The following is a 16,765-nucleotide window of genomic DNA, read 5'->3' as shown; positions in this document are numbered from 1 at the left end:
TTTTCTCTCTCTTTTCTCTCTCTCTCCCTTCTCGCTTTTCTCGCGCTTTTCGCTCTCGCTCCCTCTCGCGCTTTTCGCTCTCGCTCCCTCTCGCGCTTTTCGCTCTCGCTCCCTCTCGCGCTTTTCGCTCTCGCTCCCTCTCGCGCTTTTCGCTCTCGCTCCCTCTCGCGCTTTTCGCTCTCGCTCCCTCTCGCGCTTTTCGCTCTCGCTCCCTCTCGCGCTTTTCGCTCTCGCTCCCTCTCGCGCTTTTCGCTCTCGCTCCCTCTCGCGCTTTTCGCTCTCGCTCCCTCTCGCGCTTTTCGCTCTCGCTCCCTCTCGCGCTTTTCGCTCTCGCTCCCTCTCGCGCTTTTCGCTCTCGCTCCCTCTCGCGCTTTTCGCTCTCGCTCCCTCTCGCGCTTTTCGCTCTCGCTCCCTCTCGCGCTTTTCGCTCTCGCTCCCTCTCGCGCTTTTCGCTCTCGCTCCCTCTCGCGCTTTTCGCTCTCGCTCCCTCTCGCGCTTTTCGCTCTCGCTCCCTCTCGCGCTTTTCGCTCTCGCTCCCTCTCGCGCTTTTCGCTCTCGCTCCCTCTCGCGCTTTTCGCTCTCGCTCCCTCTCGCGCTTTTCGCTCTCGCTCCCTCTCGCGCTTTTCGCTCTCGCTCCCTCTCGCGCTTTTCGCTCTCGCTCCCTCTCGCGCTTTTCGCTCTCGCTCCCTCTCGCGCTTTTCGCTCTCGCTCCCTCTCGCGCTTTTCGCTCTCGCTCCCTCTCGCGCTTTTCGCTCTCGCTCCCTCTCGCGCTTTTCGCTCTCGCTCCCTCTCGCGCTTTTCGCTCTCGCTCCCTCTCGCGCTTTTCGCTCTCGCTCCCTCTCGCGCTTTTCGCTCTCGCTCCCTCTCGCGCTTTTCGCTCTCGCTCCCTCTCGCGCTTTTCGCTCTCGCTCCCTCTCGCGCTTTTCGCTCTCGCTCCCTCTCGCGCTTTTCGCTCTCGCTCCCTCTCGCGCTTTTCGCTCTCGCTCCCTCTCGCGCTTTTCGCTCTCGCTCCCTCTCGCGCTTTTCGCTCTCGCTCCCTCTCGCGCTTTTCGCTCTCGCTCCCTCTCGCGCTTTTCGCTCTCGCTCCCTCTCGCGCTTTTCGCTCTCGCTCCCTCTCGCGCTTTTCGCTCTCGCTCCCTCTCGCGCTTTTCGCTCTCGCTCCCTCTCGCGCTTTTCGCTCTCGCTCCCTCTCGCGCTTTTCGCTCTCGCTCCCTCTCGCGCTTTTCGCTCTCGCTCCCTCTCGCGCTTTTCGCTCTCGCTCCCTCTCGCGCTTTTCGCTCTCGCTCCCTCTCGCGCTTTTCGCTCTCGCTCCCTCTCGCGCTTTTCGCTCTCGCTCCCTCTCGCGCTTTTCGCTCTCGCTCCCTCTCGCGCTTTTCGCTCTCGCTCCCTCTCGCGCTTTTCGCTCTCGCTCCCTCTCGCGCTTTTCGCTCTCGCTCCCTCTCGCGCTTTTCGCTCTCGCTCCCTCTCGCGCTTTTCGCTCTCGCTCCCTCTCGCGCTTTTCGCTCTCGCTCCCTCTCGCGCTTTTCGCTCTCGCTCCCTCTCGCGCTTTTCGCTCTCGCTCCCTCTCGCGCTTTTCGCTCTCGCTCCCTCTCGCGCTTTTCGCTCTCGCTCCCTCTCGCGCTTTTCGCTCTCGCTCGTGCTCTTGCTTTTAGTCAGCTGAATTCAAGTTTCAATAGCTACTCTTTTGGATTTTATGCCCATGTCCCCAGAGCATTTGCTGGGCCCACATGATTGCCAGTTCAATAACATTATCACTTAGCCATCTCCATAAGGAGACAATGGCTTGAGTAACAGTCTCAAAATTATTAAGCTCGAGGTCTTCTTTTAAAAATAAAATTGCTTCAGCTTGTGCTATTTCCTCAACAGGAACTTTTCTTCCTTATATGTTATCCTCCCTCTTATGGACCATGTAACAAGTTCTCCTCCAGTTTTTCTGATGGATTGTTTTATTGCGGCATTACAGGCAACGCACTGTCCTGGATCTTTATTTGCAACTGTAGAGGATGCTATCTATCCCTTTAATTAGTCCACAGACTCCAACAAACTTCAGTCCTGGCTAACTGATTATTTGCTAGTTTGTAGTTTATTTCTAGAACTAATTGAGGAACTTACAGTCTAGACTGAATTTAATAGATGGATTTAGCCTTGTATTAAAATTAATTAGTAATTAATTTGTATACTTTACATAAAATGAAACAAGTAGTAATTAAAGTTTAAAATTTCAGTTAAGCAATTGGCTTAGGTTGATTTACTCCCTCTTCTGTTACTGCATCACAATATTTTATATATTAATGACATTGAGTTGAATTATGCATCTGTCAGTGAACTGAATCATCTTGGTATTTTTTCTGGATTAATTTGCTTGTCTGTCCATAGTCATTGTGGTCCATGAATCAGATTAGCTAACTAAATTCAGAATAGTTGGCCCCTGTTTTCTTTCTCTCTCCACACATGCTGCCAGATTTGCCAAGTTTCTCCAACACATTCTCTCTTTATTGCAGATTTCCAGTATCTGCAGTATTTGCTTTCACCACAATGCTTCAGCTGTTCTTTGCCTAGTCCATAGCAGATCTTCTCGTATCTGTTATTCCAGGTTCACTCCCTCAGTTCAAGGATCTTTTGTCACTGGAAGTGTCCCTGCCTCTGAGTTAGAGGTTCTAGGTTTCAAATCCTAGACTCGTGCCATAATGTATGTCAATAGTTGATTATAACTACCGACTCCTGTTTACAATTCACTTACTGTTGGAAGAGTATGTGGTGGAGTATAGGTTGCTTTGCCCAGTTGTTAGACTGTGATCTGTCTCTAGAAATCTGAGTCAGTCTGTCAAGAAAGAATTTGCATTTCCACAGCACCTCTTCCCACCCTGGGTGATTACAAAGTGGTGCTCTGCCAATGGTGAACCCTCTACTGATGTGTGATGTAGAAAACCCAGCATCCAGTTTGTGAGCACAAGGAGCTCCACAAGCAGCTAACAGGAGCTAAGTGACACTTTTGAGTATTGCGTGCAGTTCTGGTCACTGCATTATAGGAAGGATATGAAAGCTTTGGAAAGGGTGCAGAGGAGATTGACCAGGATGTTGCTTGGTATGAAGGGAAGGTCTTATGAGGAAAGGCTGAGGGACTTGAGACCCTTTTCGTTAGAGAGAAGGTTGAGAGGTGATTTAATTGACACATTATAAGATAATCAAAGGGTTAGATTGGGTGGACAGTGAGAGCCGTTTTCCTAGGATGGTGATGGCTAGCACGAGGGGGCATCGCTTCAAATTGAGGGGTGATTGTTTCTTTACTCAATAATAGGAGTGTGGAATGCACTGCCTGTAACAGTTGTAGACCTGCCAATTTTAGGGGTATTTAAATGGTCATTGGAAAGGCATATGGACAAGAATGGAGTAGTGTAGGTTAGATGGGCTTCAGATTGGTTTCACAGGGTTCGCAACATTGAGAATGGAAGGGCCTGTCCTGCGCTGTAATGTTTTATGTCTGTGTTCTAGGATAGTTTACTTTTAATGATGTTGGGTTCTTTCAAAACTGTGGTTGTGGGATCTGTCGTACTGCTTGAGCGGGCAGATCCAGCCACGGCTTAAAGTCCCAACTGAAAGATGGTACTGCCTCAGTATTGGCACTGAGTGTATCAACCTGCGTTTTGTGCTCCTGTCCAGGATTGCAGGTTTGAACTCCTAATTGTTCTAACTCCAAAGGCAGCGAGCTGTTCACTAAGTTGTAGGTAGCCTTGTTCTTGGCTGGACATCTGGTGTGTATGATAGGTAGCAGAAGTGGCCAATGGGGGAATGAGAGTCCTGACATCTTGGCTCAGGAAGATGTGGTCAGCGTAGACCAGATGTTGAATCTGGACTTGTGGTTCACTCTCTCATGTCATTTCACCTCCATCCCCGACTGATTGCTGTTTGAAGCAGGGCGATGCTAATCTGAAGCTTTGGGGGCCGTTGTCTGGGACGCTGGTGAGCAATAATCTGGTGATTGTCAGGAAATGAGAACATTGCTCGTGCTGGGTTTGAGAATTTTAATTGAGTTTTAAAAATTTGAAAATAGTTCTTTTTAATCATTATAATAGATGGCTGAGTTTGTTTAATAGAGTCATAGAGACAGGCCCTTTGGCCCAAACTGGCCCATTCTAGTCAAAATGTCCATCCACACTAATCCTATTTCCTTGCACTTGTCCCATATTCTTCTAAACCTTGCCTATCCATTCTGAACCTTTTTCATTCAACAGTAATGCTGTTTTCTTTTTTTAAAAAAGTGGTAAACCTGCTGATTCTTGGCCTATATGTCACTCCAGTCCCACACCAACCTGATTTGACTTCCAACTGCCCTTGAGCAGGAGCTCAATCAGTCACTCAAATTGGATCGAACGTTTGGTTGAAGCTGAATGTTTCTCAGGACAGTTACGGATTGGTGATTAATGCCAGCCTTGCCAATGATGTCCTCATCCTCAGAATTCATCACTGGTCTGTAGGGGGGGGGGTGACCCTCTGGCAGGAGATGCCATCTTGGATTGTGCTGACTCTTTGTGCTTTTTTGTTGTTGTTTTAAATGCAGTTTTAATCTGGGACCTTGTTGACCGTTTGTTCTTGCTGACTGAAGGTGTAGCTGATAGTTACAATGCTGTGGATAGTGACTGTACTTCAGAACAGTTTGGTACCACTCCTCATGGGTCTTTACTCAACCAGAGTTCAATGTTCACTTGCTCCTATGTGCAGCTGGGCCTGTAACCTGATGAAGCTGTTACCTTCCTATGTTTGCAGCTGTCCATACTTCAGGCCCACTGAGTACATCAGCCTATAAAGCTGTGCCCACTGATGGGAGAATTCAACTATTTCCTTTATTTTGAAAAAGATTCCCCTTTTGTTTCTATGTTTGGGAAGTGGGTGGGTGTTCGTAACGTCAGCAGAATTCTCCCAGTCGGGGGGTTTCCAATAAATTTTGGAGCCTTTTGACTGAGCTGTTTATCTCTCTCACTGTGAGCCTGAGATTAGCTTTATTTTTAGTTGTATGATGTAAACAAATAGTTACAGTCAGAATGGAGATTTCAAACACTGGTGGCTGAAGTTTCTCAGTTAGTCAGTCAGTCACTCACTTGCGCTCTCTCATTCACTCTTTCTCACTCATCTCTCTCACCCCCTCATCCCTTCTTACTTCTCAACTTGAAGTATTTGATGGTGACGATGTGGACAGGCAGGTGTCTGCTTGTGTATATCTGTTTGGAAGCCCATTCCTGCCCTTGGGAATATTAATTACTGGGAGGTTTCTGAATGTTGAGCATCTGTTAACTGAATGTGGGAATTCGCTCTTACACTTGGTTGTGGTTATCCAGGATGGGTTGAGGCATGTTGTTGCTGTCCAGGTTGTGGTGGTTTATTGGGGTGGAAAGAGGCCACTCAGCTCATTATGCCTGTGCTGGGAATGTTAAATGGGCATCATTGCCTCATGCCAATTGCCAGCTCCACTCCACGACCACCAGCACCAACCAAACCCCACCATACGTAAATACCTATTCATTGAATATTGCATGCAATTCTGGTCGTCTTCCTATCAGAAGGATATTGTGAAACTTGAAAGTGTTCAGAAAAGATTTGCAAGGATGTTGCCAGGATTTGAGTATTTGAGCTCTAGGGAGAGGCTGAATAGGCTGGGGCTGTTTTCCCTGGAGTGTCGGAGGCTGAGGGATGACCTTGTAGAGGTTTATGAAATGGATAGGATAAATAGACAAAGTCTTTTCCCTGGGGTGGGGAAGTCCAGAACTAGAGGGCATAGGTTTAGGGTGAGAGGGGAAAGATTTAAAAGGGATCTAAGGGGCAACTTTTTCACACAGAAGGTGGTATTTGTAAGGAATGAGCCACCAGAGGAAGTGGTGGAGGCTGGTACAGTTGCAACATTTAAGAGGCATTTGGATGGGTATATGAATAGGAAGGGTTTGGAGGGATATGGGCCGCGTGTTGGCAGGTGGGACTATATTGGGTTGGGATATCTGGTTGGCATGGACAAATTGGACCAAAGGATCTGTTTCTGTGCTGTACATCTCTATGACTCGAATAGCTGTTAAATCTGACCTTCCTAGTCTCTGTGGCTTAGTAATGCTTAGTCTGCATTTAATTAAGCCATTGTTGCGTTTCTTTTCAGCCAGATATTTTGTAAATATAGGAACATATGGTAAGAATTTCAAGTTGGAGCCTCTTTTTGTTTTAAAAAGAAAATCTTCATGTTGTACAGCAAAGGACCAGGACAAGTGTGGCACAAAAATCTTGGCTATACATGTAGGGTTAGAGGTTCCAAATGGGCACTGGAACAGTACTGGAATTTAGCTAACAAATTGCACCTTATTGGTGCAATCAGCAGTAGACGACTCATGAGGGCATCGGACTATGGGTTTTTCTGGAGCCAAGTAGGAAACATTCCATGCCTCAGTGAGAGGTCTACCTTACAAATTCAACTGCTGGGCTAAGCCAGATAACAGCATTATTTAAGAGCTGCCTGCTTTAATTATTTCACTATTGTTTTGATTCAGTTTTGAATCTTGCTTTTTCCAAGGCATGTCACTTTGGGCCATCTTAACTCCATTGGATCCATCCTACATACTGAATTATCAAGGGAGCTAAGAATTACTTAACAATGTCAAGCCTGACAATTTTTTCCCCTGTTTGTCTTTAATGTAATTCCCTTTGGATCATTGTTTTGCAACCATTTTAGTGGAACAAACAAGCTGGTTTATTGTAAGGTAATTATGCTGCTTTACAGCAAAGAAAACCAGTTTGTTTTGTTAACTGTCTGTTTAACAGATGCTCTTGCACATTTTATTGCATTTCCACTTCGTATTGACTGAGAATTTTGCTAATTAAGAGGCAGAAAAACAGTTGAGTGACAAAATGGAAATGTTCATTTGCAACAGTGCATAGGATTCTCCTTGCACGTAAACTTCAGGTTGATGACCTTCTAGCATGCCCTGGAATCTCCCAAGAATTTCTGTTAACAACCCTAGAGATTTGTTGCCTGAGCTGTGGATCAGATTCAGCACACAGCAGGTTTCCATCTCATGACTGTCCATCAGAATATGCTGACAAATGATTAATACCACAGAAATGTTGACAGTTTGGCATGTAAGTACTTGTCTGTTAAATTGCAGTGGGGAGCGGGGCACATCACTTCTATGATTGTCTTGCTGTTGGAAAATGTGTGGTTGGCTTCACATCATTTTAAGCCTTGATACTGAATAGAGGATTGCTCCAGTGGAATTACTTAGCTAAGAGGTGTGAGGTAAAAGGTGCAGAACCTCTGTTCTGGTCTCTAAAGTAGTCTGGGTTAATGGGTGCCAACATTGTCAGCTTGAATATCCATTGTTTGAGAGAGAGGAGAGGCCAGTCATCTGGAGGTTCACAAAGCAGTACAGGGGAACCTCAATTATCTGAAGAACACAGGCAGGAAGAGTTTTGTTTGGTTAATCAAATGCCAGATAACTGTTTAGCCAAGCATCTTGTGGATAATCCAATATTTGGGTAATCGAATGCCGGATAATCAAGGTTCCTCTGTACACACTTTCCTAAGGAATTTCAAACCAAGAAAGAGAATGTCCTAAAATGCTTTAAGGATAATTAAGCACTTTCAAAGTGTAGTTCCCTAAGTACAGCGATCTATATGCAGATGTAAGGTTTCTAACTGTACCATGTGATATTGAGCAGATAATCCTTTTCTAGTCAAATCATTGAGTCATTATTGGCCACAGGACAGTCAAAATCTGCACTACTGCTTCTAGTCCCACAGTTACTTTAGTTTACTTGATTTTATCTCCTCCCAAAAGCAGTACTTCCGACACTGTAACACACCCTTAATCTTCCAGTGGGATCAAATTCCAATGTTGAGCTGAAAGCATTGGAAAGGATCTTGAAGGATCTTGAACTCTGAATCTTCAGAGATGACTACTACAATTGAACCATTGAACGATGCTGCAGTGGCAGCATTAGCCAAAAGAACTTGAGGTACCATCATGCCAGAAGCTACTAGAGCACAAGTTCTAGCACATGTATACATTCTGCATACCTGCGGCTTTCTGGAACAATCTGGTACAAATTCAAATTTGTAAATTCACATTTATATTTTCATTTTTACGATGTGTTGATAAGTGCGATCAATTAACTGGCATTAAGCTGGTGAGACACTGTTCTCACTAGCATTTGCCAAGCCACTAATTCTGACATTGTGTTTTTTTAAAAAATTAATTTGTGGGATTGGGTGTCGCTGGCTGGACAGCATTGATAGCTCATCCTTATTTGCCCTTGAGAAGATGGTGGTGAGCTGCAGGGAGGGAATTCCAGGATTTTGACCCAACAACTGTGAAGGAACGGCGGTTTATTTCCAAGTCAGGGTGGTGAGTTGCTTGGAGGGGAACTTGCAGGTGGTGGTGTTCCCAAGTGCCCACTGCACTTGTCCTTCTGGATGGAAGTGGTCTTGGTTATGGAAGGTGCTGTCTAAGGATCTTTGGTGAACTTCTACAGTGCACTTGTAGATAGTATACACTGCTACTACTGCGTGCCCATGGTGAAGGCATTGAATGTTTGTAGATGTGGTGCCAATCAAGTGGGTTGCTTTGTCCTGGATGGTGTCAAGCTTCTTGACGGTTGTTGGAGCTGCACCCATCCAGGCAAGTGGTGAGTATTCCATCACACAACTGACTTGTGCCTTGTAGGTGATGGATAGACTTTGGGGTGTCAGGAGGTGAGTTACCTGGCCAGTGTATCCCTAGTCTCTGACCTGCTGTTGTAGCCATTGTGTTGATGTGGTGAGTCCAGTTGAGTTTCTGGTCAATTGTAACCCCAAGGATGTTGACAGTAATTGTGATGGTAATACCATTGAATGTCATGGGGTGGTAATTAGTTTCTATTATTGGTGATGGTCACTGTCTGGCATTTGTGTGGCGCAAATGATACTTGCCAGTTGTCGGCCCAAGCCTGGATATTGTCCAGATCTTGTTGCATTTGAGCACTGACTGCTTCGGTAACTGAGGAGTCGCAAATGGTGCTGAACACTCTTCGATCATCTGCAAACATCCCCACTTCTGACCTTATGACAGAGGGAAGGTTGGGCCTAGAACATTACCCTGAGGGACGCCTGCAGAGATGCCCTGGAGCTGAGTTGACTGACCCTCTTCCTTTGTGCCACATATGATTCTAACCAGCGAAGTGTTTGCCCCTGATATCCATTGATTCCAGTTTTGCCAGGGCTCCTTGATGCCATACTTGGTCAAATGCAGCCTTGATGTCAAGGGCTGCCACTCTCACCTCTGGAATTCAGCCTTTTTGTCCATACTTGAACCAAGGCTGTAATGAGATCAGGAGCTGAGTGACCCTAGCAAAACCCAATCTGGTGTCACTGAGCAGGTGCTGTTTGATAACACTGTTGATGACCCCTTCCATCACCTTACTCATGTTGGAGAGTAGACTGGCCAGTAATTGGCAGGGTGGGATTTGTCCTCCCTTTTTGTGTATAGGACATAACTGGACAATTTTCCACATTGTCAGGTAGATGCCAGTGTTGTAACTATACTGGAAGAGCTTGGTTAGGGAATCAGCAAATTCTGGAGCATAGGTCTTCAGTACAATTGCCGGAATGTTATCAGGGCCTATTGCCTTTGCAGTAGCCAGTGCCTCCAGTTGTTTCTTGATTCCACATGGAGTGAATCAAATTGGCTGGAGACTGGTATCTGTGATCCTGGGGATCTCTGGACGAGCCTGAGATGAATCATCCACTCAGCACTTCTGACTGAAGATTGTTGCGATTGCATCAGCCCTATCGTTTGCACTGATGTGCTGGGCTCCTCCATTATCAAAGATAGGGATATTTGTGGAGCCGCCGCCTCCAGTGAGTTATTTAATTGTCCACCACCTTCATGACTGGATGTGGAAGGATTGCAAAGCTTAGATCTGATCCATTGGTTGTGGGATCGATTTGCTATGTGTACCACTTGCTCTTTATGCTATTTGGCACGCAAGTAATCCTGTTTGGTAGTTTCACCAGGTTGACACCTCATTTTTAGGAATGCCTGGTGCTGCTCTTGGCATGCCCTTCTACACTCTCCATTGATCCAGGGTTGATCCTCTGGATTGAAGGTAATGGTTGAGTGGGGGATATGCCAAGCCATGAAGTTACAGATTGTGCTGAAGTACAGTTCTGCTGCTGTTGATGGTTCACAGCGCCTCATCGATGCCCAGTCTTGAGCTGCTAGATCGGTTTGAAGTCTATCCCATTTAGCACGGTGGTAGTGCCACACAACACGATGGAGGTTATTCTCAATGTGAAGGTGGGATTTCATCTTCACAAGGACAGTGTGATGGTCGCTTTTACCTATACTGTTATGGACAGGTGCTTCTGCAGCTGGCAGATTAGTAAGGATGAGGTCAAGTATGTTTTTTGCTCTTGTGGGTTCTTTCACCACTTGCCACAGACCAAGTCCAATACTCCTATCCTTTAGGACCCAATCACCTCAATCAGGAATGCTGCTGCTGCGAGCCACTCTTGGTGGTTGATATTGAAATCCACCCCCCACCCCCCCCCCCCCCACACAGTACATTTTGTGTCCTTGCCACCCTCAGTGCTTCCTCCAAGTGTTGTTCAACATGGAGGAGTACTGATTCGTCAGCCGAAGGAGGACGGTACGTAGTAGCCAGTAAGAGATTTCCTTGCCCATCTTTAACATAAGATTTCATGAGATCCGGAGTTGATGTCAAGGATTCCCAGAGCAACTCCCTCCCAACTGTATCCTATTGTGCTTCCACCTCTGCTGGGTCTGTCCTGCCGATCAGACAGGACATATCCAGGGATTGTAATGGTCGTATCCGGGGCGTTATCTGTAAGGTATAATTCTGTAAGATTGACTATGGCAGCTAGTTGGTTGACGACTCTGTGAGACAGCTCTCCCAATTTCAGCACTAGCCCCCAGATGTTGGTAAGGAGGACTTTGCATGGTCGACAAGGCTGTTTGTGTTGCTGCCGTTGGCTTTTCTGGTTCCACGGTCGATGCCAGATGGTCTGTTCAGTTTCATTTCTTTGTGACTTTCTAATACTTGATACAATTGAGTGGCTTGCTAGTCCATTGCAGTGGGCAGTTGGTGGGGTAAGAGCATACAACTGTGAGAAAAAGGTCTCAGGTTTTAAATATTTTGTAAAACCCATAATATTATTTACACGCAAACATCTCCAGGAGTGAATTTGCAAACTTGCTGATACCTGAATAATCAGTTATTAACCTTTTTATTTACTCAGGGGACATGGGTGTTGCTGACTGGCTATTCCTAGTTCCTCTTGAGAGGGTGGTGAACCACTGCAGTCCATTTACGTAAATAAAGCTAGTGTCACTGGGGAGAGAATTCCGAATTTTGAGTCAGCGACACTGAAGGAATGGCAAGATGTATTTGAGTCAGAATGGTGAGAGACTTGAAGGGGAACTTGTAGGTGGTGTTCCTATGTGACTCCTGTCCAAAGGTCTAAGGACCTTTGACAATTTCTGCTCTGTATCTTGTATTGCTACACACTACTACTGAGCAATGATGGTGACCGAGTGGATTTGTTTTGTGTAGATGAGTTGACAATCAAACAGGCTACTTTGTCCAGATGGTATCAGGCTTTGTGTTATTGGAGCTGCACTCATGGAGGTAAATGGGGGAGTGTTTCATCATACTTCTGTTTTGTACCTTGTAGGTTGTGATGATACTGTCACTTTAAAAGGTCATTTTCACCTGAGCTTTTTGAAGGGAGGTTGTAAATGCAGAGGTGCAGAACCTGGCTACTGAAGACGGCTTAAGTAAATGACGTGTGAGGCCTTCAGGTTTTTTAAAACGTTGGAACAATGGAAGAAGCTTGAATGGGAGTGGCCAGCTGTAATATCAGAAGCTGTTTGGAGTCTGAGTTGGAAGCTTCAGTGAATGATTCCTCACTGCTACCTTTGCTGGAATTTCTCGAGATATGTTCCTCCTCGATTAGAGAACGGCATGTCAGAATCTGTCTGCATTTTCCTTTTTGCAAAGGGATGTGTTTATGGGATGTTACTATTTTGTTACTTGGTAATAGGTACTGTATCTGTTATTCAGTTAAGCTTTCCAATAGTTATAAATTGCTCTTTCTTTTGTTTGTATTTTAACTATAGTATTTAAATAAATTGTGTTTTGCTTAATATTATGTACTTTGACCAGTTTTATCACATCTGGAACACGAACTTCTCATCTACCTTTTAAAATAATAAAAAGTTAGGGTCTAGGCTTCCTTCTTAAATATTTTGAGGGGGTCTGGTCTGATCCATAACAAATAGTAGTTCATAGGCTTTGGGGCATCAAGTGATAGGTAGCATTGTTAATGACATTGCTTTACTGATGATAGAGAGTAGACTGAGGGACTTTTTGTGAACAGAATGTACCTGTTGGGTAGATGCCAGTATTGTAACTGTACTGGAACAGCTTTGCCAAGTGAACAGCAGGTTCTGGAGCACAAGTCTTCAGTACTAATGCTGGAATGTTGTCACGGCCTATAGCCTTTGTAGTATCCAGTGTTTCCAACTATTTCTTGATATCATGTGTGGTGAATTGAATTGACTGAAGACTGGCATCTGTGATACTGAGAACCACTGGAGGAGGTAAATATATTTGTAAGCTGCTGAAATATAATCAATGTAACTACTTGACTTTTGTATCTTCTTTTGGAAAGAAAAGGGGAAGGACACTTATCAAGTGATTTACTGTCTTCACATCTCAAAACACTGACTTGCTTTGAGTTTTTCTGGTGCAGTATTTGTCCCTATTGCAGCAGCCATTCGGTACACAGGGATCCCAGGAGCAAATTTGATTTTTGTTCTTTGTATAAGATAGTTTGAATTACAATAGTGAATGTTTATAATTCCCGTTTGGGTGGGAAATTGTTTGATGGAAATTGCTTCAGTTCTGTGACAGAACTAAACCACCCTGTTCTCTTTGTGATTGAACAACATTGTCTTCAGGTGGGAACATCTGGTTGTGCATTCTTGCCATACATGGCCCTTGGCAGTTTATCTTATGACAATGTAGGTGTGGCTGTTTGTAGAATGTGATATTAATTACACTAGGTATGAAAGATTGCATTACAGCTCTTGCAATTTAGGGTCATATTCTAGTGGTGAGAGTTCAAATTCAATCTTGTCAACTAGGAAATTTATATTGTTAATTTGATAATTAAATTCAGGTTAAAAAATCTAATATCAATCATGGCAATCACAAAATTGATCTGTTCACTAACGTCCATTCTTTGAGGGGATAAAATTTGTTTCTTACCTCATTTGACTGGTATGAATTCTGGACCCACAGCAATGATTTTTAATCACTTTTTTGTAAATGACCTGTTAAGCCACTGTGTCTCAAGATGTGTGCAGAAATAGTGCTGGACTTGCCACTTATTTTCATCTTGTGAATCAGTTAATAAAAGAAAACCAGCTTGCTGTAGATTCTATATGCTATTACTGATGTTTGGTTTATACCACTAATATTCTCTGAGATATATCAATGCGATACATCAATTTCCTCACCCAATATGTCCCCATTAACTACAACTTCTATCTACTAATTTTGATTTGAACTGTTTTGGTGTTGTTTGTATAAGCTTTTTCTTTCAATCAGTTTTTAAGGCTGTATTGCAGTTTGTTTGCAATGAATCATAAATTAAGTATTCATGCCTTGTGAATGTTTAGCTTATACCTATTGAAAGTCTTATATTTTCAGCACTCAAAATCTGCAGGCAGGTGAAATCATTGAAAATTTACAGCCAATGCTGAGTATTTGATAAAAAGCCAAGCATCTTGTAAGTTTTTTATGAACCACCTACATTGAATCACAACACATCTTTAAAGATAAGGTTGCATGCAAACCTATGGTCTTAAAAAGGAATGTGGCCTTTTCATCATTTTCAACTCCTCCACCCAGAATGTTCAATTCTCACCGTCTTTTTGGCATTGAGTCAGGCAGCTAAAGACCTCAGTTTATTGTCTGTTTAAAAGGATGGTGCTTTTAACAGTTCAACAATTCTGCAGTTAGAGTTAAGCCAAAAATATTTTGATCCTGACTGATAGGGTTTCCAGTTGAACAAAGGACATGAGTGAGTGAGTGACTGATCGGGGAAAAATAGTGTCTGTTTTTAAAAGGTTAAAATCTGAAGTTGATGTGATTACCTGTGTGAAATCCCTATAGGAATCAACTGAAATATTGCTGACCTTGTGCACTGGGCAATAGATTGGCTGGCTTGATTTCCATGCTGTGATTTATGTCTACTGAGTGGGAGGCTTGAGATGAAAAGTTCCCTAGGTTGGCCAGAGGTTTTGGAGGATGTTAATATCAAAAGCCCTTTCTTCCCAACAGTTCTGTTCAAAGTTCATTCACCTGTGGCCCTAAGTCCAGAGAGCATACAATCCTTGGCTACCGCTTCTGAAAATAGTGTCAAGTTCAACAGGTACATGAGATAACAGTGGATATTGGCTACAGCTATCACTCAACCCCTCCACTGTTTCTAATTTGATTATACTGCTTGTCTGATATTCCAGTTTGGATGAACAGAAATATATATAAATTACGAGAAGACTAAAGGCATTGTCAAACCCCATTTCTTAACCACTGCTTGATTTTAATTAGATTACCTACAGTATGGAAACGGGCCCTTTGGCCTAAGGGGTCCACACCGACCCTCCGAAGAGTAACCCGCCCAGACCCATTTCCCTACCCTATATTTACCCCTGACTAATCCACCTAACACTATGGGCAATTTAGCATGGCCAATTCACCTGATCTGCACATCTTTGGATTATGGGAGTAAACCGAAGCACCCGGAGGAAACCCACACAGACACACTGACAGTCGGCTGAGGCGGGAATCGAACCCAGGTCCTTGGCGCTGTGAGGCAGCAGTGCTAACCACTGAGCCGCCCCCTAAAAAAACAATGATAACAGCACAAAGAGGTCAGGCAAGACTGTTCATGACCTTTTGACGTATTTTGTACCTTATATAGTTCTGACCATATATCAAGTCCATTAGCAAGATCTCTGGAACCTCACCCTGTACGTTTTCATCTGTTAAATACTTGATCTGTGTTTGTTACCTTTAGACTTGCCTATATTCGACCTTTCATTCACACGACCTTCCTGTCTACCTTTCATTTCCGTGCTTACTAATTTACCTCAGCTCCCAGTCTGTTAACGTCACTGTAAACTTACCATTATGTTTTTGAGTATTTTGAGTTTGCTCTGTAACCTCTTCAACATGATGAGACAGTTGTTGCATTTTTCACATTTGCATCCCTGACTTCCTTTCTTCCATCTTTGGTAATACTGTTAGCTCCATAGGCTCTAAGTTCTAGAATGCCTTCCTTAATTATCTCCATCTCTGTCCTCTTCTAAGATGCTTCTGAAAGCTTACTTCATTGACCAGCCTTACTACTTCTCTTAACAGTCATAGAGGTCTACTTCACAAAAAGAGGCCCTTAGCCCGTTGAGCTGCGCTGTTCAAAAGCACCACCTAACTATTCTGGTTCCTTATGTACCTTATTTTGTTTGATTATCCTTCTGTGAAGTAACTTGGAACATTATGCTATGTTAACGGTGCCAAATAAATCCAAATCATTGAGTAGTAAGGCGGTTATGCCACTCAACAGCTGTCTTTCATTGTCGTTTTTAGAAGCATCTTGATGGAGGAGAGATGAACTAGAATAAAGCTTGAAAATCACCACGTTAGTTCCATTAACAGTGGATGGTTATGAATTTAACCTTGTTTTGTCTATTGTATGTTAGACTTTGAGCATTACTTTGTTCTAACTATATTAGGTGAATGCCAAGTAATGCTGAGAAATGATGTTTTCTAAGTTTAGATTTGAGTCACTTAGATCTTTATTTTATTCTGTGATAGTCAGTAGTACCATCCTTGTAATCCCCAAATGTGAACCTTGTGATGGCATTAATTATGTTATTATAAGTATAGTCAGAGAAGGTGTTTATATTTATATCTTGCAACCATCTGGCAAATGAGTTGTACTTCACTCAGTGTTACGTAATAATCCTAATGGGACTGACCCAGTTTATTTACTCAGGTTTAAAGATTAGATTATGTGGGACGTTTTGAAGAAGGCTTGACTTGGTCACAAGACCCAAAACTCTAGGCAAGGGGATTCTAAATCTTGGTCTAATATTCTGATACTTTGTTTAAAAGTGGTAGGGATGAAGTAAAGAAGTAGATCCAGTGGCTCATTAAATTATGTGCTAATTATTTTAATCCGATTTTCTTGCATAATGTAGAATTAAGAGTTCCTATTATGATGTAGCATTGGTTATAAAATTTGGGACCTCGTTGGACCCTGTTTTTTTTTAAATTCCAAAATCTTATGAATCATTTGGATGTTGAATGAACACTTAAAATCTATTGCTAATTTTACCTTGTAAACTTTTGAGTCTTGTTGCCTTATTTCTTTTGTAAATGTATTTTTGCTTCTTTTCTCAGACCAAAAGATGCAATCAGGGCCTTGAGGAAGAGGCTTTCAGGAAACAAAAACTTTCGGGAGGTGATGCTGTGCCTAACGGTTAGTCTTGTGATTTAATTTTAAGGTGCAGGTAATTCTCCTATAACGCCTTAGCTGCATTCCAGCAAAATCTCGCTTAATAGAAAATTGTTTAATAAAAATAATGAGGCCTATGAGAAAAGTGGGGTTAGGGGCTGACCAGCAAAAATATCACTCACGATTGCTCAAAAATCACCCTAATGC

General features: G+C 43.6%; 1 protein-coding gene across 6 annotated transcripts in view; it reads left to right on the top strand.

The window, feature by feature from the left end:
- The window catches only part of tom1 (target of myb1 membrane trafficking protein), a 111,131-nt gene that overhangs the window by 28,909 nt on the left and 65,457 nt on the right, over nt 1–16,765 (top strand). For all 6 annotated transcript variants that reach the window (XM_043679949.1, XM_043679947.1, XM_043679946.1 and 3 more), the window contains one exon: nt 16,504–16,582. In XM_043679949.1, the coding sequence (XP_043535884.1) occupies nt 16,504–16,582 (79 nt within the window). The remainder of the gene's footprint in view (nt 1–16,503; nt 16,583–16,765) is intronic.

This window comes from Chiloscyllium plagiosum, chromosome 39, assembly GCF_004010195.1.
Source record: "Chiloscyllium plagiosum isolate BGI_BamShark_2017 chromosome 39, ASM401019v2, whole genome shotgun sequence".
Taxonomy (NCBI): domain Eukaryota; kingdom Metazoa; phylum Chordata; class Chondrichthyes; order Orectolobiformes; family Hemiscylliidae; genus Chiloscyllium; species Chiloscyllium plagiosum.
This window is presented reverse-complemented; position numbering and strand designations above follow the sequence as displayed.